Consider the following 24,418-nt stretch of genomic DNA (forward strand, 5'->3'; position numbering starts at 1 on the left):
TCTTTTTCGGTTTTTTGGGAAAGCGACGGTAGGCCGGAAAAACAAACAAACTAAAAAATCTGCTTAACTATTAGAGGTAAGCACGATAAACTGGGTTCGTGGCTTCTGGGCCTTTGTAAGAGTCCCTAAAGAGATTCAAACTCTCTGCGCGACGCTTCAGCAGCCGCTGGCCAGGACCACTGCGCAAGTGGTTACTACCGTCGTGAATTCAATTTTCAAATTTCACATGGCGATTAGAGAAAAGAACAACCTCAACGGGAAGCGAGAGGACGCTTTCTGCTTTAATACTGAATAAAACTCCTGATTCCACTAATGTAAAAGGGGTGTTGAAGGGACTTCCCGAAGAGGGTGCAACATGAACGACTCTCCCCAAAACCTTGATCAAAAAGTGACTCTCCTTAGGATTTAGAATGTCTTTAACACTAATGATCAGAAAGACAACGATAATGTAAAAGGGGTGTTGAAGGGACTTCCCGAAGAGGGTGCAACATGAACGACTCTCCCCAAAACCTTGATCAAAAAGTGACTCTCCTTAGGACTAGAATGTCTTTAACACTAATGATCAGAAAGACAACGAGCAATTAAAAGTTAAAAGCAAAAGCGGTGTTCAAAACGTTAAATGAATTGGACAAAATTAGACATGATTGTACCCCTCGCACTTAGCTTTTCTGCCTCTGATACGTCATCTCTGCAGGTGGCATGGGAAGAAAAACATGATTATTTCACCAACAGCCCAAATGGCCGAGCCATATTTAACTGTTGTGGTTTGAGGGCACTTCCTGGTTGGCTCCTAAGCATCTTGAGATGAATTTTGCATCAAGGGGGAGAGGAAGCTACTTCTCCGAGCTGCAGATTCAGACATTCCCCTCTAAACCTTCTCCGCCCTCCACCCCGAATGCCTTAAGATTCACCGTATTTAAGCCTCCACAGGTAGGGTTAATTTTGCCAAGACCATAAAAAGCCTCCCTTACCGCCCCACTTCAACAACTTCACGGCTTATCTGAGCCACCCTCTAAAAGCCAACTGGCAAATAAAAACAAAAACAGATCTAAATCAGTCATAATTACCGTAGAGTCATCTGCTTCACGCGCATTCGGTTGATCTTGAAAAGCCCTAGGGAAAACGGAGGTGCCGTCGAGTCACCACCCGAACCAAATTCAAACAATGATCATTCCCTCGCCTCTAACCCACAGAGGCAACAGACTTAAAGGCCCTAGGAGGGCAACAAGCAACTCCCCCAGATTTCTAAAAGCAATTAATTTCTAACCTTTGATAGGGATCAGCGATACTGAATGATTTTTCCTCTCAAACCAGCGGTCTAACGCTACTCAAACTGGGGAGAGAGGCACAAGGTAGTATGCCATCGTCCCCGAAGCCTCTCAGGAGTTGCAGGGTGGTGGCTTCTCGCCCCGTGAAGAGGGAAGAGACACCTGAGCATCACAGGCTGTTCGGCTTGCGCAGCGTCAGGCGGCACTTGATGCCCCAGATCTCCTGGTTCTTTCTGCTGCCGGTGGTTGGTCGGGCGATGGTGGTGAAGTGAGAACAGTTGATCTTCAGGTGAGGGAGTGTTTCTTGCAGCACCTGAAGGGAACTGTCTGTCACTATTCCAAACACCTGGAGTGTCTTTAGCGTGGGAATGTCGCCCAGTTCTCTGGAAGGGGGAACACACCACCGAGTCAGCGGATGAACGCAAACCCAAACACTGCCTTCCCCCCCGACTTTCACCTTACGCATCTCACTATAAAATGCAATTGGGACCGTTGAAGAGCACGGGCCTAGGAGACAGAAGGACCGCTGCTGTCAACTGCTTGTTGTGTGACCTTAGGCAAGTCACTTAACTACTCTGTGCCTCAGTTTCTTCAACTGTAAAACAGGGATACCTGCTCTCCCTCCTACTCAGACTGTGAGTGCAGGACAGGGACTGTGTCTGGCCTAATTAACTTGGACCTATCCAAGTGATTGACACAAAGTGCTTAGCAAGTACCATTAAAAAAAGTTCGCTTTTAGTTTTGAAAATAAATGAACCTGGCAAGAGGCTGTCAATGGACACAGGGTCGGTTTGACCATCACTAGCTAAGCAGAAGACCCACGGTCTCCTCAACTGGAAGGGGCAGGGGTGAGAGTAACTACCACCCTTCCCCTATACAGGCTATGGTTTGTACTTTGCCACCTTCATTCATCCCAGATTCCCAGGCTCATGCTCTTTCCACTGGGCCATGTGGGTCAGGGGAACTGGGTTTTAATCCCATTTCTCCCTGTTTTCTGTTCTGTGACCTTGGACGAGTCACTTCACTGATCTGGGTCCCAGTTCCCTCTCCCCCCACGTAAGATGGGGATTAAGACTGTGAGCCCCATGTGGGACGTGGATTGCGTCCAACCTGTTCAGCTTATATCTACTTCATTGCTTGCTACAGCATGTGCTTAATGCCACTAAAATAAAAAAAGGTCAGAAAGACCCAAAACGGTGGCTCTCTAGCCTGTTCCCATTCCCCTCCAGTTGGCACGGTCAATTGGAACTGAAATCTGCCCTACGATCTAGTTCCTGCCTTAAGGCCCGGCAGACACTGATTTAAAATAAATATCCATCAGAGAATCCCTGCAAAGAAGCAGGCCGCAGGCTGGCGTGAATTTAAAAAAGGAAAGCTCTGTGGTACAGATTCCGCCCTCCGGGTTGTGATGCTCACTCCCAAAAGGTGCAGTATCGTTCAAACCTCGGAGAGTGTGGGATGGACAAGCTGGCTGACGGCTTACAGCGCGGGATGGAGGGGTTTGGGAGGGAGTCGGAGACCAATACTAAGGTTTCACTTAACTGCCAGGCGGCACCAGATCCACGGGAAAGAAATTTCTTTCCGGGAAGAGGGACGCCGTCCCGTCCATCTTTCTCCACTCCTGATCTGCCTGCGGTAATTGAAAGGCATCTGGAACCTCTGCGGATTGCTCTCACTTGCTGTAGGATCCCTGAGGGCAGGGTTCCGCTCATCAATCGAATTTATTGAGCGCTTCACCGCGGCAGAGCACTGTAGTGAGCGCTCGTCTACTTGTTCGTCCTCTCCCCAGGGTGTACTAGTGCTCTGTCCACAGTAAGTGTTCAAACACCACTGTTTGACAGTCTTCGGCAGGGGCTTAAACTTGATAGGAAGCAGTCTTAAAGGGACCGCCGGACGGACGACAACAACAGAGTCACCGACCTCAGGGGTGGTTGGTTAAAATATAACCAAGTGCCCTCCTACTTACCTTTTCAATCACGCAGTTGGAGGCCGCCTTAGGCCTCCAACCCACGCTCCACAGAAGGACGGGCCTCCGGCCGATCCCAACCTTTTTTTTCCCCAACCCTGGACAGGTTCATTTCCCCCACAAGGTAAGACGAGGACGGGATAAACAGTTATGTCAACAACGCAATCCTGGTTCCCAGAAAAGCATTTTTCAACAGCGATGTTCCGTGTACTCAACTCAAACCTGAAAGGCTAGGAATTCTAGGGAACTCTCGCAGCTGGGTGTTCGAGGCCACGACGAATCGAACGGTGCAAAGTCTCAAAATGAGAAATTATTCAGTTTGCAATTTCAACAAACCGTCGGTCACTACAAAGAACAAACGTAAGTAAAAAAAACCCAGTAACTTATTCAAGAGCAAACTTGTTTTGGTGCTTCTGTCCGTTATGGGTTTTTTTTGGATCCCTAGTTACAGATAGTTCAGTTAGGAGGAAGGAAACTTCAAATACAAGAAGGGAATGGAAAGGATGAGGATTACAGAAAAAGATCTGAGGGAGGGCATAGCGGGCCACAAATTAAGTGAGTTTCTATCCCATTCTTTTAAAAAAGGCAGGGGACGTGCAAAAACCCAATAGACTGTGAGCCCACTTCTAGACTGAGCCCACTGTTGGGTAGGGACTGTCTCTATATGTTGCCAACTTGTACTTCCCAAGCGCTTAGTACAGTGCTCTGCACACAGTAAGCACTCAATAAATACGACTGACTGATTGATTGATTTAAGCATTCCGGTAGGAAAAGGTCATCATCAAATCCCTTTACATGTTGCCAACTTATGTTACCAACTTGTACTTCCCAAGCGCTTAGTACAGTGCTCTGCACACAGTAAGCGCTCAATAAATACGATTGATTGATTTAAGCATTCCGGTAGGAATAGGTCATCATCAAATCCCTTTACATGTTGCCAACTTATGTTACCAACTTGTACTTCCCAAGCGCTCTGCACACAGTAGGCGCTCAATAAATACGATTGACAGATTGATTGATTTACATGCAGTAGCAATCTGATTTCATTTAGCGCCCAATTTAACTTCCCACCCACTGCCATGACTGAACCATCTTGGCTACGTGCAGAACACAATGAACCAGGCGCTTGAGCAATTTAGAGAATTTCAAAAGACGCCAAGGAGAAAATCAAAATGACCGAGTAGGAACTGGACTGCAAGTCAGAAGAAAAAGGAAAATAGCGTCCTTTAGCCTGGATAAGAAGAGGAATTTAACCACATTCCAAGACGCAAAAAGGGGAACTCTCTTAATAATAATAATGATGTTGGTATTTGTTAAGCGCTTACTATGTGCCAAGCACTGTTCTCTCTTGTTCCCACTCACCCATATCTTGGTAGAAATAAGCAGGTCACAGCAAGAAGTGGTTGGCAAACCTTATCTAGGCTGCTTTTGGAGCCTCCACTCAAAAGTGGTTATTTCTCTACGGACTCCAGAGTCTGGGCCCTTTTGCTGACATCTTTCCTGTCTCCTTTGGCCCCTAGTCTGGGCCCCTGCCACCAGACGGTAGGGAATCTGGATCCGAATCTGGGAATCTGGGAATCTGAAGTGGAGCAGGACAATGGAGGCAGGATGTCTTGGAGCAATCCAGTTGTCAGTGGAATTTATTGAGCGCTTACTGTGCGCAGAGCACGATACAGTGGGGTGGACAGACATGATCCCTGCCCCCTAGGAGCTTCTAGTCTGGCAGTAGGAGGACGGGCAGGATAATCTAGCCGTAAGTGTCTGGGCATGGGGGGCAGGAGACTTGGCTGCCCTGCTGTGTGACCTAGGACAACCAATCAATCGTATTTATTGAGCGCTTACTGTGTGCAGAGCACTGTACTAAGCGCTTGGGAACATATAGAGACAGTCCCTACCCAACAATGGGCTCACAGTCTAAAAGACAGTCTAAAAGACAACCCACTTGATCTCCCTGGGCCTATTTTCCCATCTATAAAATGGGAGGGATAATTCCTCTCTTGCGAGGCATTTTCAAAATCAAAATGCGCTTGCTGATGTGAGAGCACTCTTGAAAAATAAAAGCGCTGCACAATCACTATTATTATGGGGATGAGATACAGAGAGGTTTTACGAGGTCCTTCTCTAGAAAATAACTAGTGTTCTTGGAAGGCTTAGGTGAAATCCAACCAAAGAGACGGCTACATTACGACTTCGGAGTCCCTACCACCCCTATGAATCTAGAAGATGCAATATACACACAGAAAGTGAATTTAGGGCATTGGTGGATGTTCGTGTTGGTCCTGCCAGCTCACTAGATTGTGAGGTCCTAAAAAACGAGCTCTATTTCCTACTCCTGTTGTGGCCCCTTCAAACCAAAGAGTCTTGTTGATGATAAAACACTCATTTAAACTCTTTAGAAAGAGAATGACTTCGTCGTTTACGAAGGTGATCCTTCTGGATCGCCAACTTTCAACCTACGACTCTCCCCTACAGTCCCCTGAAATGTTGGATTGAAACCGCCAAGAGCACGGGCCAGGCAGAGGACCTGGATTCTAATCCCGGCTCTGCCATTTGAATTCATGGCAGGCAGGGAACGTGTCGATATGTTGCCAACTTGTCCTTCCCAAGCGCTTAGTCCGGTGCTCTGCACACAGTAAGCGCTCAAGAAATACGATTGAATGAATGAATGAATTGTATTCTCCCAAGCGTGCAGCATACAGTAAACACACAATACAACTGATTGTATATATTTATTCTATTTATTTTATTTTGTTAATATGTTTTGTTTCGTTCTCTGTCTCCCCCTTCTAGACTGTGAGCCCACTGTTGGGTAGGGACTGTCTCGATATGTTGCCAAGTTGTACTTCCCAAGCGCTTAGTACAGTGCTCTGCACACAGTAAGCGCTCAAGAAATACAACTGAAGGAATGAATTGTATTCTCCCAAGCGCTTAGTATAGCACTCAGCATGCAATAAATACAACTGATTGTACATATCTATTCTATTTTATTTTGTTAATATGTTTTGTTTCGTTCTCTGTCTCCCCCTTCTAGACTGTGAGCCCGCTGTTGGATAGGGACCGTCTCGATATGTTGCCAACTTGTACTTCCCAAGCGCTTAGTACAGTGCTCTGCACACAGTAAGCGCTCAATAAGTATGATTGAATGAATGAATGAATTGTATTCTCCCAAGCACTTAGTATAGCGCTCAGCATACAGTAAGCACGCAATAAATACAACTGATTGTACATATCTAGTCTATTTATTTTGTTCATATGTTTTGTTTCGTTCTCTGTCTCCCCCTTCTAGACTGTGAGCCCACTGTTGGGTAGGGACCGGCTCTATATGTTGCCAACTTGGACTTCCCAAGTGCTTAGTCCAGTGCTCCGCACACAGGAAGCACTCAATAAATACGACTGAATGGATTGTATTCTCCCAAGGGCTTAGTATAGCGCTCAGCATACAGTAAGCACTCAATAAATACAACTGATTGCCGCAGAACCTTGGACTCCGTGCCTCAATCAATCAATCAATCATATTTATTGAGCGCTTACTGTGTGCAGAGCACTGTACTAAGCGCTTGGGAAGTACAAGTCGGCAACATAGAGAGACGGTCCCTACCCAACAGTGGGCTCACAGTCTAGAAGGGGGAGACAGGGAACAAAACAGAACATAGTAACAAAATAAAATAAATAGAATAGATATGCACAAGTAAAATAAAGTAATAAATACGTACATCATCATCATCATCATCAATCGTATTTATTGAGCGCTTACTATGTGCAGAGCAGTGTACTAAGCGCTTGGGAAGTACAAGTTGGCAACATCTAGAGACGGTCCCTACCCAACAGTGGGCTCACAGTCTAGAAGGGGGAGACGGAGAACAGAACAGAACGTAGTAACAAAATAAAATAAATAGAATAGATATGTACAAGTAAAATAAAGTAATAAATACGTACAAACATATATACATATATACAGGTGCCACTGTTTCCTCATCTGTAAAATGGGGATTAAATCCTATTCCCTGACACCTAGACTGTGAGCCCACTGCGGGACAGGAACCACATCCAAACCGATAACCTCGTATCTACCTCAGCCCTCAGAACAGTAGCTGGCACACAGCAATCAATCAATCAATCAATCAATCGTATTTATTGAGCGCTTACTGTGTGCAGAGCACTGTACTAAGCGCTTGGGAAGTACAAATTGGCATCACATAGAGACAGTCCCTACCCAACAGTGGGCTCACAGTCTAAAAGGGGGAGACAGAGAACAGAACCAAACATACCAACAAAATAAAATAAGTAGGATAGAAATGTACAAGCAAAATAAATAAATAAATAAATAGAGGAATAAATATGTACAACCATATATACATATATACAGGTGCTGTGGGGAAGGGAAGGAGGTAAGACGGGGGGATGGAGAGGGGGACGAGGGGGAGAGGAAAGAAGGGGCTCAGTCTGGGAAGGCCTCCTGGAGGAGGTGAGCTCTCAGCAGGGCCTTATTTTATTTTGTTGGTATGTTTGGTTCTGTTCTCTGTCTCCCCCTTTTAGACTGTGAGCCCACTGTTGGGTAGGGACTGTCTCTATGTGATGCCAATTTGTACTTCCCAAGCGCTTAGTACAGTGCTCTGCACATAGGAAGCGCTCAATAAATACGATTGATTGATTGAAGGGAGGCGCTTAACAAATACCATTATTATTACTATTATTATTACTACTCTGCCGAATACTGCGCTTCGTTTAAATTGCACCTGCTTGGATTCAGCATCATTTAACGTCACCACTTGACAATTACCAAGCCACCGTTACCGGTGCCCGTTAATGACGGAGCAAGGGGGCAGAGAAAGCCGCGAGAAAGGGCCACACTCACAGAAGTGCTGTGGGAGAGATCTCGTAGCATCGGCTGAGCGACAGGTGCTGGAGGTAGAGGAGCTGCTGAAATTCCTGAAAGCAGTCGCTTTTCAGCAGGACGCTATCACTGCAACAGGGAGAAGAACGAGGACAACAGCAACAACGATGGCATTTATTAAGCGCTTCCTAAGAGAGATAACATTAGGGAAGCAGTGTTCCCTAGTGGGTACAGCCCGGCCCTCGGAGTCGGAACGACCTGGGTTCCAATCCCGGCTCCGCCAATTTGTACTTCCCAAGCGCTTAGTACAGTGCTCTGCACATAGTAAGCGCTCAATAAATACGATTGATTGATTGATTGATTGTCTGCTGTGTGACCCTGGGCAAGTCACTTCATTTCTCTGTGCCTCAGTTACTTCATCTGTAACACGTGGAACAGGGACCGGGCCCAACCCAATTTGCCTGGGTCCACCTCAGCGCTTAGTAAGTGCTTCAATTTTAATTTTAATTTTTTAATTTTAATCTTAAAATTTTAATTTGTTAATTTCAATCTTTAATTTTAATTTTTAATTTTAATTCTTAATTTTAATCTTATTCTTTTAATTTTAATTTTAGTTTTTAATTTTAATTTTAAATTTTAAAATTTTAATTTTAAAATTTAATTATAAATTTGAACAGGGACTGTGCCCAACCCAATTTGCCTGTATCCACCTCAGTGCTTCAATTTTAATTTTAATTTTAATTTAAAATTTTAATTTTATCTTTTTAATTTTAATTTTTAATTTTAATTTTACATTTTAATTTTACAGTTTAATTTTACATTTTAATTTTACATTTTAATTTACTTCCCTTGTACATATCTATTCTACTTATTTTATTTTGTTAATATGTTTGGTTTTGTTCTCTGTCTCCCCCTTCTAGACTGTGAGCCCGCTGTTGGGTAGGGACCGTCTCTATACGTTGCCAACTTGTACTTCCCAAGCGCTTAGTCCAGTGCTCTGCACACAGTAAGCGCTCAATAAATACGATTGATTGATTGACTGATTAAATACCACTATTATTATTACCCCAAACCCTACATCCTGCACTCCAAAAGACATCCATTAATCGGTCAATGGTATTTATTGAGCACTAACTACGTGCAGAGCACCGTACTAAGTTCTTGGGAGGATACAACAGAATTAGCAGACATGCTCCCTGACCGTAACGGGTTTGGTCTAAAACAACTTCCAAAATTCATTTTCCTTTCTTAATATTATGCCCGTCAATTAGAATGTCAAAAGAAGCCATTTTTCAAGCCTCAACAATGAAATTTTAGCTATGTTACGGTATTTGTTAAGCCCTTACAGTGCACCAAGCACTGCTCCGAGTTACTCAGTCCTTGTTATATAACCTTGTTCTTCTATCGGATCCACTAAGCATGTCCTTCTGCTAATTAAAGCACCTGCTCCTTTTAAATCGGTCAAACAGCCCTTCTGAAAAATCCCCTCCTCCAGGAAGTATTCAATCAATGGTATTTATTGAGCGCTTACTACGTTCATCATCATCAATCGTATTTATTGAGCACTTACTGTGTGCAGAGCACTGTACTAAGCACTTGGGAAGTACAAAATGGCAACAGAGCACTGTACTAAGTATTCCCTAACGAAATACCCACCTCCCAGATCAATCGATAATAATAATAATGATGGCATTTGCTAAGCGCTTAGTATGTGCCAAACACTGTCCTAAGCGCTGGGGGGGATACAAGGTGATCAGGTGGTCCCACGGGGGGCTCGCAGTCTTCATCCCCATTTTCCAGATGAGGGAACTGAGGCTCAGGGAAGGGAAGTGACTTGCCCAAAGTCACCCAGCTGACAAGTGGCAGAGCCGGGATTCGAACCCACGACCTCTGACTCTCAAGCCCGGGCTCTTTCCACTGAGCCACGCTGCTTCTCTTCATCAATGGTATTCGCTGTGCGCTTACTACGTTCAGAGCGTTGTACTAAGCACTTGGTAGAGTACAACAGAATTCAGCGTGGCTCAGTGGAAAGAGCCCGGGCTTTGGAGTCAGAGGCCATGGGTTCGAATTCCAGCCCTGCCACATGTCTGCTGTGTGACCTTGGGCAAGTCACTTCACTTCTCTGAGCCTCAGTGACCTCATCTGTGAAATGGGGATAAAGACTCTGAGCCCCCCGTGGGACAACCTGATCACCATGTATCTCCCCAGCGCTTAGAACAGTGATTTGCACACAGTAAGCGCTTAATAAATGCCATTATTATTAATTAGCAGACATGTTCAATGCCCATAATGAGCAGATCAAGACACATCTCTAGTCACTCTCAGCTCTTCCATGTACAGCAGCGTTTTTTTTTCCCGGTTGCATCCGTTTTCCATTTTGTTCCCAAGGTATGTATAATTATCTGAATCTGCCTACCTCTCCCAATAAATTAACAATAATAACGTTGGCATTTGTTAAGCGCTTACTATGTGCCAAGCACTGTTCTAAGCGCTGGGGGCAGGGATACAAAGTGATCAGGTTGTCCCACGTGGGGTTCACAGTCTTCATCCCCATTTTACAGATGAGGGAACTGAGGCTCAGAGAAGTGAAGTGACTTGCCCACGGTCACACAGCAGACACGTGGCCCAGCCGGGATTCGAACCCATGACCTCTGACTCCAAAGCCCGGGCTCTTTCCGCTGAGCCACGCTGCTTCTCTGAAATTGGAAGATCCTTGAGGGCAAGGACTGTGCCTGTTACCCTTACTCTCTGCTCCCAGACGCCTAGTACAGTGTTTTGCACACAGCTGGTGGCTAGTACAGTACTGTCATTCATTCAATCGCATTTATTGAGTGCTTACTGTGTGCAGAGCACTGTATTAAGTGCTTGGGAAGGACAACAGATAGAGACGGTCCCTACCCAACAGTGGGCTCACAGTCTAGAAGACAGCAGGCACTCCATAACTACAGATGATGAAGAAACTCTTACCTTAAATCTAACTGGACGAGCTTGGGACATCTTTCCACTAAGGTCGTCACATCTGGGGAGAGAAAATGTCATAAACTATAAAATGTCACTTTCTCACTGGGTGTCAAATAAACATAACACTGGAATTCTGTCATTTGGGGAGTAAGGGCCACAGGTTTTAGGGAAAAGGGGGAAGCTGGAGATGGGGTTATTTCCCCTACCTGCTCCCCCCTTATTCAGACTACGCACGTGGCTTTGTAATAATAATAATAATGGCATTTATTAAACGCTTACTATGTGCAGAGCACTGTTCTAAGCGCTGGGGAATTGACAAGGTGATCAGGTTGTCCCACGTGGGGCTCACAGTCTTCACCCCCATTTTACAGATGAGGGAACTGAGGCCCAGAGAAGTGAAGTGACTTGCCCAAAGTCACACAGTTGACAAGTGGTGGAGCCGGGATTTGAACCCATGACCTCTGACTTCAAAGCCCGTGTTTGTACCCCTCAAGCACTTCAAAACTCTTAAGTGGGGAGTGAGCATTCACTAAATACCATTGATGATGATGACAATGATGATGCCATAGAGCACCTGAAGACAATTTAGGATTTTTGAGGATGGACTGAGTTTTGTGGGGGGTTTTTAAGAAAAATGATCCAGGCAGCCAAATTCATTCATTCATCCATTCAATCGTATTTATTGAGCGCTTACTGTGTGCAGAGCACTGTACTAAGCGCTTGGGAAGTCCAAGTTGGCAAATGAAGAATGGACTAGAGTTGGGGGGAGACAGGAGGCCAGGAGGTCAGCGAGGAGGCTTATGCAGTAGTCAACGTGGCATAGGATAAGTGTTTGGATCAGCAGAGTAGCCGTTCCGTGAAATTATTAGTGAGATCAAATGGGAGCAGGAGAGGGGTTTGGGAATGGCCAAGATCCCAAATTGTCCCTGGTTACTGGCTTAGTCCCTGTCAATCAATCAATCGTATTTATTGAGCACTTACTGTGTGCAGAGCACTGTACTAAGCGCTTGGGAAGTACAAGTTGGCAACATATAGAGACGGTCCCTACCCAACAGTGGGCTCACAGTCTAAAAGATAATAATGGCATTTGTTAAGCACTGTTCTAGGCGCTGAGGAGGTTACAAGGTGATCAGGTTGTCCCACAGGGGGCTCACAGTCTCAATCCCCATTTTACAGATGAGGTCGCTGAGGCCCAGAGAAGTTAAGTGGCTTGCCCAAACTCACACAGCTGACAACTGGCGGAGCCGGGGTTTGAACCCACGACCTTTGACTCCAAAGCCCGGGCTCTTTCCATTGAGCCACGCACGCAGGGGCAGATACCTTGCTCCTCCAGAGTCCGGTCATTAGAAAGAGAGGAGACAGTGGCCACATCAGTCGCCTCTATTCTCTCTCTCCCTCTCATTTGACCATGTTTGGCATCCGGATAGATTCAGGGCCAAATTGATGCAGGGACTCCAAGGACTTAAATCTGCTGGATCTCCCTCTCATTCCAAATCACGCCCCTTCTAGCTCTTTCTAACATAGTCACACTGCTGGGGATTACGAAGATGGGGGTTCCTCTTTAGACTGCCGCAGCAAAGCAGTCTGAGATGACGTATCTGGCTTTAAAGGGGACCCTGCCCATTAAATAACGGGGAAGAGGGAACGAGAGGAGCCTGCTGGTCCCCAAGAAGTCCCTTTTTAAAAATCTCCCTCCTCGGCCTCTAGCTCACCCTCAGGGGTGGGTACTGGTTAAGACAAATCAGTCAGTTTGACCGAATGATTGACTTGTGAGTCGGAGTAAATTGACGGAGAGCCTTGAAGCTGATCGTGACCCTTTTCCCATATCCTCCCCTAGCCCAGAACTCACTCCCCCTCCATATATGCCAGACCACCACTCTTCCCACCTTCAAAGTCCTATTAAAGCCCACATCTCCTCCAGGAAGGTTTCCCCAATTAGCCCCCTTTTCCCTGGCTCTCTCTTGCTTCCATGTCTATGCCCTTGGATCTGTGACCTTTAACTGTTAGTAAACCCACCCCCAAACCCACAGCATATATGAACACACCTATAAATTATATATTCTAAATGATGTATACTAATGACTGTCTCCCTCTCTAGACTCAAGCGCTTAATATAGTGCTCTGCCCACAGACAGCATTCACTAAATACCATTGATGATGATGACAATGAGCACCTGAAGACAATTTAGGACTTTTGAGGATGGGATGGATGTGTCCAAGCAACGGTTCAAAATGAGGATCTGTAACCTACTCTATTCATCATCATCATCATCATCAATCGTATTTATTGAGCGCTTACTGTGTGCAGAGCACTGTACTAAGCGCTTGGGAAGTACAAGTTGGCGACATATAGAGACGGTCCCTACCCAACAGTGGGCTCACAGTCTAAAAGGGGGAGACAAAGAACAAAACCAAACATCCTGACAAAATAAAATAAATAGAAGAGACATGTACAAGTACAATATAAATAGAGTAATAAATATGTACAAACATATATCATCATCAATCGTATTTATTGAGCGCTTACTGTGTGCAGAGCACTGTACTAAGCGCTTGGGAAGCACATTCACTCATTCATATTCATTGAGCACTTACTGTGTGCAGAGAACTGTACTAAGTGCCTGGGAAAGTACAACACGACAATAAACAGTGACATTCCTGCCCTCAACGAGCTTACAAGTATAGAGGTGGGGAGACGGCTATCAATACAAATAAATAAAATTCCTGCTACGTACACAAGTGCTGTGGGGCTGGGAGGGGGGAAGGGGAAAGGGAGCAAGTCAGGGCTACGCAGAAGGGAGTGGAGAAGAGGAAAAGAGGAGTTTAGACTGGGAAGGGATCTCTACCGTAAAGTTCCTCACTGTTTTGTCCTCTTCCAAGCATTTAGTCCTGTGAGCTGTTCACAATGATCAATGAATACCGCTGATTGATTGCAGCAGTGGGTGATACAGACCAGAGAGGGGAAGATGCTGGAGGCAGGGAGACCAGCAAGGAGGCCGATTCAAGGGTCTAGCCATGACGTGACTGGAGCTCAGACCCGGTACAGACCTCCGCACGGACCGAGCGCCATGTACGGCACCCTGTACCCAGCGGGTGCTCCACAAATGCTGCTGAGGCCACTTATTTTACTTGTACATATATAATATTCTATTTATTTTGTTAATGATGTGTATATAGCTTGCATTCTATCTGTTCTAATGATTTCGACACCTGTTTACATGTTTTGTTCTGCTGTCTGTCTCCCCCTTCTAGACTGAGAGACCCCTGTTGGGTAGGGACCGTTTCTATATGTTGCTAACTTGTACTTCCCAAGCGCTTAGTACAGTGCTCTGCACACAGTAAGCGCTCAATAAATACGACTGAATGAATGAATGAATGATCAGGAGTGCAAGGAGCTCCCCCTTTCCTCCCCCGACCCCCGCAAGAGAAATGTGACAACCTAATCTTGCTTTTTGGGTTATTTACTGGAGAGGTTTCTGGCAGGGCCCCAGTTCTTGCAACCGTTACCTGCTCTCTGCAGATTCTGCCGGTATCCACTGAGATTCAGCTGGGTCACAGTCCCTGAAACGTGGCTGACCGCTACCTGAACGTGTTCAGCCGTAAAATCACAGCACCAAGAGAGGTTCAACTCGTCCAATCTACATGCAACACAGAGAACACATCTGGGAAAGTCTCTAAGAAATCGCTTATAGATGAACACGAATATGGGTACATTTCTGTTACATGCGGTCGTTTAATGTGCCTTTTATGTTCTAAGCCCCTGTCGTTTCTGAGTGTTTAGATGGATGTTAGGGTATTTGTGTGTATGTCCTATTACCCTTATTAGATTGTAAGCCCCTTGAAGGCAGGAATCGAGTTCTGTTTTTCCTCGATCCACCCACGGCATCCACTAGATGCTCTATCCAACGGAGGTGCACATAAAAATCTGTTAATGATGGAGAAGCTGACATCTAGCTTTTTTAGCTGACATTTAGGAGAAGCAGAGGCCAGCACTTTCCCCTAGCCAGGAGGAGAGAAGTTAGCTTCATGCCATGCCCCAAAAAACGAGGAAAAATTCTGGACTAGCACCCGTCTTCTCTTACTCCTTTTACCCGCTTCATTAATCCCCAGTTTTGTCCTTATCCTCACAGGTCCCACCTCAGAGATGTCTGCCCTCTCACCTCCCTCCTTCTATTGCATTCATTCAATCATATTTATTGAGCGCTTACTGTGTGCAGAGAACTGTACTAAACGCTTGGGAGAGTACGTGTTCCCTGCCCACAATGAGCTTCCCACTTCCTTTCTTGCCCAACCACACATTTGCCCTTGGAAGGAGCGAGAAGTCGAGGGCGATTTCATCCCTCATCTGTAAAATGGGGATTAAGCCTGTGAGCCCCACGTGCGACAACCTGATCACCTTGTAATCTCCCCAGTGCTTAGAACAGTGCTTTGCACATAGTAAGCGCTTAATAAATGCCACTATTATTATTATTATTCAATCAATCAATCAATCGTATTTATTGAGCGCTTACTATGTGCAGAGCACTGTACTAAGCGCTTGGGAAGTACAAATTGGCAACACATAATAGAGACAGTCCCTACCCAACAGTGGGCTCACAGTCTAAAAGGGGGAGACAGAGAACAGAACCAAACATACCAACAAAATAAAATAAATAGGATAGAAATGTACAAGTAAAATAAATAAATAAATAGAGTAATAAATATGTTTATTTATTATAATAAATATTAATTATTTAATATTAATAATATAAATTTATTATAATAATAAATTTATTATAATAAATAATAAATATTATTATTATTATCCCTCGTTGGCTAGCCTTCCTCAGGAAAGGAACAGGGCGGCAGACACGGGTCAAGAAGCAGGCTCAGGCCCGGGTTCTGACTCGGTTGCTGGAAACGGTACCCAGACGCCGGGCCAATCCAAGAACTTGCAAACCTGGATTCAGTGGGAAACGGGGGGATGGCGTTACTCTACGCCAATCGGCGTCACCCTCACTTACCTTCACAACCGACATGTGAGCTAATGTGGGACACGGATTGTGCCCAACCTGATCATCTCGCATTCGCCCCAGCGCTCAGTACAGTGCCTGGCACACAATCAGCAGTTAAGTCCATCATCGCTAGCATTATTATTAATACCGGGTTTCTCCTCTGTAGGACAGGGGCTGCGGGGAACTGATATTTTTCACTCCTTGGGTCCCGGTCTGGGTACATCACCTGAACCTGGGTTCGACAGTCTGCACTTTAACCAGAAAGCAGGCTCTCTCGACTACATGAGCAGTCAGCATCCCGTAAAAGCAAATGGATCCCCGCAACCTTCTAAGGGATTTAGGAACGCAGTGTGATATGGGGCAAATCACTTCACTTCTCTGCCTCAATCACCTCATCTGGAAAATGGGGATTAAGGCTGTGAGCCCCACATGGGACATGGATTGTGTCTACTCTAATTAGCTTGTATCTCCCCCTTCTAGACCGTGAGCCCGCTGTTGGGTAGGGACCGTCTCTATATGTTGCCAACTTGTACTTCCCAGGCGCTTAGTCCAGTGCTCTGCACACAGAAAGCGCTCAATAAATACGATTGAATGAATGAATCTACTCCAGCACTTAGTACAGAGCCTGGCACTTAGCAAATATTATAAAAAACAACAACAAAAAAGATACCTTAGAATCATATTTTCTAGCCTGCACAGGATCCCCATTACTTTCCTTAAAAGCAAGAGGGAGGAGTCTCCCCCTTCTAGACTGTGAGCCCGCTGTTGGGTAGGGACTGTCTCTATATGTTGCCAACTTGTACTTCCCAAGCGCTTAGTACAGTGCTCTGCACACAGTAAGCGCTCAATAAATACGATTGATGATGATGATGACTGTCTCTATATGTTGCCAACTTGTACTTCCCAAGCGCTTAGTCCAGTGCTCTGCACACAGTAAGCGCTCAAAAAATACGATTGAATGAATGAATCTACTCCAGCACTTAGTACAGAGCCTGGCACTTAGCAAATATTATAAAAAACAACACCAAAAAAGATACCTTAGAATGATATTTTCTAGCCTGCACAGGATCCCCATTACTTTCCTTAAAAGCAAGAGGGAGAAGGAGTCTCCCCCTTCTAGACTGTGAGCCCGCTGTTGGGTAGGGACTGTCTCTATATGTTGCCAACTTGTACTTCCCAAGCGCTTAGTACAGTGCTCTGCACACAGTAAGCGCTCAATAAATACGATTGATGATGATGATGACTGTCTCTATATGTTGCCAACTTGTCATTCCCAAGCGCTTAGTCCAGTGCTCTGCACACAGTAAGCGCTCAATAAATACGATTGAATGAATGAATCTACTCCAGCACTTAGCACAGAGCCTGGCACTTAGCAAATATTATAAAAAACAACAACAAAAAAGATACCTTAGAATGATATTTTCTAGCCGGCACAGGAACCCCATTACTTTCCTTAAAAGCAAGAGGGAGAAGGAGTCTCCCCCTTCTAGACCGTGAGCCCGCTGTTGGGTAGGGACTGTCTCTATATGTTGCCAACTTGTACTTCCCAAGCGCTTAGTACAGGGCTCTGCACACAGTAAGCGCTCAATAAATACGATTGATGATGATGATGACTGTCTCTATATGTGGCCAACTTGTACTTCCCAAGCGCTTAGTCCAGTGCTCTGCACACAGTAAGCGCTCAATAAATACGATTGAATGAATGAATCTACTCCAGCACTTAGTACAGAGCCTGGCACTTCTTAACAAATATTATAAAAAACAACAACAAAAAAGATACCTTGGAATTATATTTTCTAGCCTGCATAGGATCCCCATTACTTTCCTTAAAAGCAAGAGGGAGAAGGAGTCTCCCCCTTCTAGATTGTGAGCCCGCTGTTGGGTAGGGACTGTCTCTATATGTTGCCAACTTGTACTTCCCAAGCGCTTAGTACAGGGCTCTGCACACAGTAAGCGCTCAATAAATACGATTGATGATGATGATGGCTGTCTCTATATGTTGCCAACTTGTACTTCCCCAGCGCTTAGTCCAGTGCTCTGCACACAGTAAGCGCTCATAAATACGATTGATTGATTGATTGACTGAGTCTGTCTGAAAGCAGTGCTACATATTTTCTAGCCTGCACAGGATCCCAATTGCTTTCCTTGAAAGCGAGAGGGAGAGGGAGTCTTTCTGAAAGCAGTGCTACATAGCATTGACGCATGTTCTGTGGGACACCAATATTCAGCTTGGTGCCAGCTCTTACCTGGAACAGCTGCTCAGCAGATCCTCCAGGGCCGAGGCAGAAAACCCAGAGCAACCCGAGAGATTTAACCGCACCAACTCTGAATTCCGAGCAACGTCTCTGGAAGGGAAGGCAAAGATCCGTAAGCCAACACTTTCATCCCCTGAGAAACAGCTGGATCACGCTGCAGAAGTCAATGAATGCTCAACAAGGCTCGCTGGGTGACATTGGACGGGTCACAGCTTCTCCTTGCCTCAGTTTCCTCAACTGTATAATGGAGATTAAATACCTGTTCTCCCTCCTACTTTGACCCATGAGGGTCAGGGATGGTGTCTGACCTAATTAACCTGGACCTACCCCTGCTCTTACTCCATGGAGGAGCCGCGTGGCTCGGTGGAAAGAGCCCGGGCTTTGGAGTCAGAGGTCATGGGTTCGAACCCCAGCTCCGCCAACTGTCAGCTGTGTGACTTTGGGCAAGTCACTTCACTTCTCTGGGCCTCAGTTACCTCATCTGTCAAATGGGGATTAAGACTGTGAGCCCCTCGTGGGCCAACCTGATCACCTTGTCACTTCCCCAGTGCTTAGAACAGTGCTTTGCACATAATAATAATAATAATGATGGTATTTGTTAAGTGCTTACTATGTGTAAAGTACTGTCCTAAGCGCTGAGGAGGCTACAAGGTGGTCAGGTTGTCATCATCATCATCAATCGCATTTATTGAGCACTTACTGCGTGCAGAGCACTGTACTAAGCGCTTGGGAAGTACAAGTTGGCAACATATAGAGACAGCCCCTACCCAACAGTGGGCTCACAGTCTAAAAGCCCCACTGGGGGCTCACAGTCTTAATCCCCATTTGACAGATGAGGCAACTGAGGCCCAGAGAAGTGAAGTGACTTGCCCAATAGTAAATGCTTAACCAATACCATCATTATTATTATTATGTTTGACACATAGTAAGTGATTTACAAACACACACACCCACACACACGGCTCCAAGCTCATCATTCTCTCATCATTTCTGCCTTATAGACTGTGAGTCCCTTATGAGAGAGGGAACAACATGCCTTTTAAAATACCCGTTTTCCTTCCCCCTAGGACTGTGACCACACACAGGACGGGGTCTTTTCTTGTATACGTGCCTCAGCACTTAGTACGGTGCTTGGCACACAAGCAACTAATAACTACCACAGTCACTATTAGGAAATAATGAGAACAATACAATCTGGTGACAAAACCTCCGCCTGGTAGTCTTTTCCTGCCCGGTCACTTTCGGGACACCCACTGACCTAGCGATGACATCGGACAGCTCTAGTCCCTCCAGGCTGAGGTTTTGCAGCCTGCTGCACCGGCAAAGAATGTTTTGTAGCGTGGCCGCCTTCACAATGCAGTTGGACAGGTCCATGTGCTGCACGCGCAGTGGCCTGGGGCAGAAATGGGAAAGAAAAGATTAGCTGGGCCACTTCGTTGAATGACTCACCCGGTGATTTTCAGAAACAGAATCTGGCTTCCTTCTAATGGAAGAAACCTGCCCCACCTCACCGACTCACAAATAATCTTTTACTTTCCTTGCGTGCTCTCAAATGTCCGGTACACGACTCTGTACATGCCCAGCACACAGGGCTATGCACGCAGTAGGCCCCGATGATGATGAAAACAACCGATGGGGAAAACAGCTTGGCCTGGTGGAAAGAGCACGGGCCTGGGCGCCTGAAGGACCTGGGTTCTAATCCCGGCTCCGCCACTTGAGTGCCGTATGGGCAAAAGCCGCTTCACTTCTCCGTGCCTCGCTTACCTCATCTGGAAAACGGGGATTAAGACAGCGAGGCCCATATGGAAAAACAGCGCTCTGCACGCGGTAAGCGCTTAACAAGTGCCGTCATTATTATAAGGACTGTGTCCAACCCGATCTGCAGTGGTTAGTACAGTGCCTGGCACATGGTAAGAGTTTAATAGACACCAAAATTATTATTATTCTATGTTAACAGAAGCAGGCAAGAGGCTCAGAATGGAAAACACGCAGCCCAGATCCTGATTCAATCGTATTTACTGAGCACTTACTGAGTGCGGAGCACTGTACTAAGTGCTTGGGAAGTACAAGTTGGCAACATATAGAGACGGTCCCTACCCAACAGCGGGCTCACGGCTTTACGGTCCGCCCCGGGTGTTTCCTTTGGAGGGGCAGCCTTACCTGAAGTTGTGAAATAAGGGCTGGTCGACACACGATCTGGGGCAGCGGAAGGCAACAACGCCCACGGCCAGCAGCCGGCCCGTCACCCCCGGCAGCAGGTTTTTCCCCGACAGGTCTAGCGTCTGCCACAGTGATTCATCCAACCTAAAAGAGGGGAGGAGCGGGCTCCATCGATCGCACCGGGGCAACCTCGAGGGGTCCAGGGACTCAGAACGGGCAGGCGAGGGGGGCAGAGATGGGGCTTCTGCTCTCCGGGCCAGGGCAGGTAGCCTTTATCCCGAGTTCCTGACCATCTTTTCCCGGTGGTGGGGAAGGAAAGCCTCACAAGACCTGGTGCCTCCAGTCCTGCCCCGTTTCCCCTCCCCTCTCTTAGACTGTAAACTCCAGGAGGAACAAGGACCGTGTTTAATTGGGTTATCCCTCAGAGCTCTGGAACCAGCGAGCACTTTATAAATACTATTACTACCGATCCCATCTCGTTCCAGCTCTGACGACAGTCCCATACGCTGTTAAAATAACCCCGAAGGGCTGTCGTTGGCCTCAGCATCCAAGGATTCTTTCTTTTCTTTTTTTTGGTTTTCGTTTAAGGAATTTGGCATCCCCCCTGGAGGCCCGGTTCATTTTTGAAGTTTACAAATTAAATTTCAAGGTTTAGCCTGCTCTTACTTTCCTGATATTGCTCTTCATTCCAAACCGGTAAATGATACTAAAAAATCCGTTTGTATTAGACACTAAGCGGAATTCAGTGGTTACTGTCACCCGGACACCCATTTTAATTTCTTATAAAAATGTGTAGTTGTCCGTGATTCTCGAAGAAGGCAAGGCCGACGATAAGACGTGCCTATGGGCAGGGAATGCGCCTGTCAGTTGTTGTATTGTACTCTCCCAAGCACTTAGTACAGTGCTTGGCATATGGTAAGTGCTCAATAAATACAATTAAATTGAATGAATTGTGTGTGTGTGTTGGGAGGGGCGGTGTTTGAAAAACAAAAGATATTTCCTCTTCTCCTTCCACACCTGCTAGCTTCACACCTCACCTTGGGAGAAACAGCATGGGCTAGTGGAAATTGCATAGGAAAGGGAATCAGGAGACCTGGGTCCCCATTCCGGCTCTGCCACATTATCTGTTGTGTTCTCTTGAGCAAGTCTTTTAGCTTCTCAGTGCCTCAGTTTCTTCCTTCTGTAAAATGGGGTTTAAATATGTGGTGTCTCTCTCCATCTCATGTAGGACAGGGACTGTCTCTGAACTGACTGGATTATCTCCGCTCCAGCGCTTCGTACAGATCTGGGTACATAGTAAATGCTTAACAGACATCAGGATTGCTATTATTATTATTATTATTATTCCTACCCACCAGCATTCTTCACGAGCTACTTCCCGGACGGTCGACCGAGGCTGCTCAGAAGTTTCAAACATGGACATGGAAAACCTGCCGAGTCTGCCCTTTCCAAAATCTACTGCTAAATCCCTGAAGCTGAAGAAGAAGCAGTTGGCTGGGTATGTTTCACCTCTGGGTGCGAGGTGAAAAGAGGGTTTTTCAGAAATGATACATGGCTGAAGCCTGATGCGTATGACTACAGAATAGTGAGAAGACCAAGGGTCGTGGAAATGTGTTTTTCCCTTAATATGAAAATCAGTACAGCCCTTCCTTAAGAATTATATCCAACATTTGCGTTTCCCTTATTTTTCACTGGTTTTGGGGGTCCTTGATTTAAAACCATCATCCAAAGGAAAAAAAAAAAACAACCAATCCAGTTCACACTTCCTTATACAATACAATATTTACAAGGGAAGTGGGATCATGAAATTCTGATTAGCCAATACTTACGAAAGGCGGTGCCATCGCTTACAAGTCTGGGAGATTTTCAGAAGGTCGTGCAGAGGTAAATAGGAAAAGATTTCCAGAAGCAATTCATCCGGCAGGGTATCCCAAGAAATCCCTTGAAGAAAGCAAAATGAAATGAGTTTAATCACAATTTTTTTCTTGAAGAGTAGACCATCCCTTCACGTGGAAAGATATTAATAAAGTCTTGATTCGTTCATTCAGTCGGCTTCATTGAGGGCCTTCTGGACGCAGAGCGGTGTTGGCGACACTTCGGAACAGGCAATGAGATACTGAAACACCATCCCTGCCCTCCAGGAGTTTATAATCTAATGGAGGAGACAGGCAGACACAAGTTGTTTGGATAGAGGGGAATCAGGTGGAAAAACACACACACAATGAAACAACGATTAAACAAACGGAGTACACAAATTGATATGTAAAAAAACACACACACAAAAACACACACAATGAGACAATGATTAAACAAACGGAGTACACAAATTGATATGTACATAAATGGCTCAACTAGGAATGGTAGATTAAGGCTTTGAAGATAAGCCTCATGTGGGACAGGGATTGTGTCCAACCTGCTTAACTTGAACCTACCACAGTGTTTGGGCCATAATAAATAATAAATAATGATGGCATTTGTTAAGCGCTTACTATGTGCAGAGCACTGTTCTAAGCGCTGGGGGGATACAAGGTGATCAAGTTGTCCCACGTGGGGCTCACAGTCTTCATCCCCATTTGACAGAAGAGGTCACTGAAGCACGGAGAAGTTAGATAATAATAATGTTGGTATTTGTTAAGCGCTTACTAGGTGCCAAGCACTGCTCGAAGCGCTGGGGGAGATGCGAGATAATCAGTTTGGCCCAGGTGGGGCTCGCAGTCTCCATCCCCATTTGACAGATGAGGTCACTGAGGCACAGAGAAGTTAGATAATAATAACGTTGGTATTTGTTAAGCGCTTACTAGGTGCCAAGCACTGCTCTAAGCGCTGGGGGAGATGCGAGATAATCAGTTTGGCCCAGGTGGGGCTCGCAGTCTCCATCCCCATTTGACAGAAGAGGTCACTGAGGCACAGAGAAGTTAAATAATAATAATGTTGGTATTTGTTAAGTGCTTACTATGTGCCAAGCACTGTTCTAAGCGCTGGGGGGGATATGAGATTAAATGATAATAATGTTGGTATTTGTTAAGTGCTTACTATGTGCCAAGCTCTGCTCTAAGCGCTGGGGGAGATACGAGATAATCAGTTTGGCCCAGGTGGGGCTCACAGTCTTCATCCCCATTTGACAGATGAGGTCACTGAGGCACAGAGAAGTTAAATAATAATAATGTTGGTATTTGTTAAGTGCTTACTATGTGCCAAACTCTGCTCTAAGCGCTGGGGGAGATACGAGATAATCAGTTTGGCCCAGGTGGGGCTCACAGTCTTCATCCCCATTTGACAGATGAGGTCACTGAGGCACAGAAAAGTTAAATAATAATAATGTTGGTACTTGTTAAGTGCTTACTATGTGCCAAGCACTGTTCTAATCGCTGGGGGTGATACGAGATAATCACTTTGGCCCAGGTGGGGCTCGCAGTCTTCATCCCCATTTGACACATGAGGTCACTGAGGCACAGAAAAGTTAAATAATAATAATGTTGGTATTTGTTAAGTGCTTACTATGTGCCAAACTCTGCTCTAAGCGCTGGGGGAGATACGAGATAATCAGTTTGGCCCAGGTGGGGCTCACAGTCTTCATCCCCATTTGACAGATGAGGTCACTGAGGCACAGAAAAGTTAAATAATAATAATGTTGGTACTTGTTAAGTGCTTACTATGTGCCAAGCACTGTTCTAATCGCTGGGGGTGATACGAGATAATCACTTTGGCCCAGGTGGGGCTCGCAGTCTTCATCCCCATTTGACACATGAGGTCACTGAGGCACAGAAAAGTTAAATAATAATAATGTTGGTATTTGTTTAATAATAATAATAATAATAATAATGGCATTTATTAAGTGCTTACTATGTGCAGAGCACTGTTCTAAGCACTGGGGAGGTTACAAGGTGATCAGGTTGTCCCACGGGGGGGGCTCACAGTCTTCATCCCCATTTTCCAGATGAGGTAACTGAGGCCCAGAGAAGTGAAGTGACTTGCCCAAA

The 24,418-nt window shown here is 45.7% G+C and overlaps 1 protein-coding gene across 1 annotated transcript in view; it reads right to left on the reverse strand.

Moving 5' to 3' along the window:
- Positions 1–450: 450 nt before the first annotated feature.
- Positions 451–24,418, reverse strand: part of SKP2 (S-phase kinase associated protein 2) — a 39,080-nt gene continuing 15,112 nt past the window's right edge. Inside the window, exons 3-10 of the mRNA XM_038744317.1 lie at positions 22,268–22,379; positions 20,439–20,582; positions 19,537–19,671; positions 18,270–18,368; positions 14,537–14,667; positions 11,036–11,087; positions 8,090–8,197; positions 451–1,651 (exon numbers count right to left, since the gene is read on the reverse strand). Of these exons, the coding sequence (XP_038600245.1) occupies positions 1,438–1,651; positions 8,090–8,197; positions 11,036–11,087; positions 14,537–14,667; positions 18,270–18,368; positions 19,537–19,671; positions 20,439–20,582; positions 22,268–22,379 (995 nt within the window). The 3' untranslated portion in view covers positions 451–1,437. The remainder of the gene's footprint in view (positions 1,652–8,089; positions 8,198–11,035; positions 11,088–14,536; positions 14,668–18,269; positions 18,369–19,536; positions 19,672–20,438; positions 20,583–22,267; positions 22,380–24,418) is intronic.

The sequence above is a fragment of the Tachyglossus aculeatus genome, chromosome 3 (assembly GCF_015852505.1).
Source record: "Tachyglossus aculeatus isolate mTacAcu1 chromosome 3, mTacAcu1.pri, whole genome shotgun sequence".
NCBI lineage: Eukaryota > Metazoa > Chordata > Mammalia > Monotremata > Tachyglossidae > Tachyglossus > Tachyglossus aculeatus.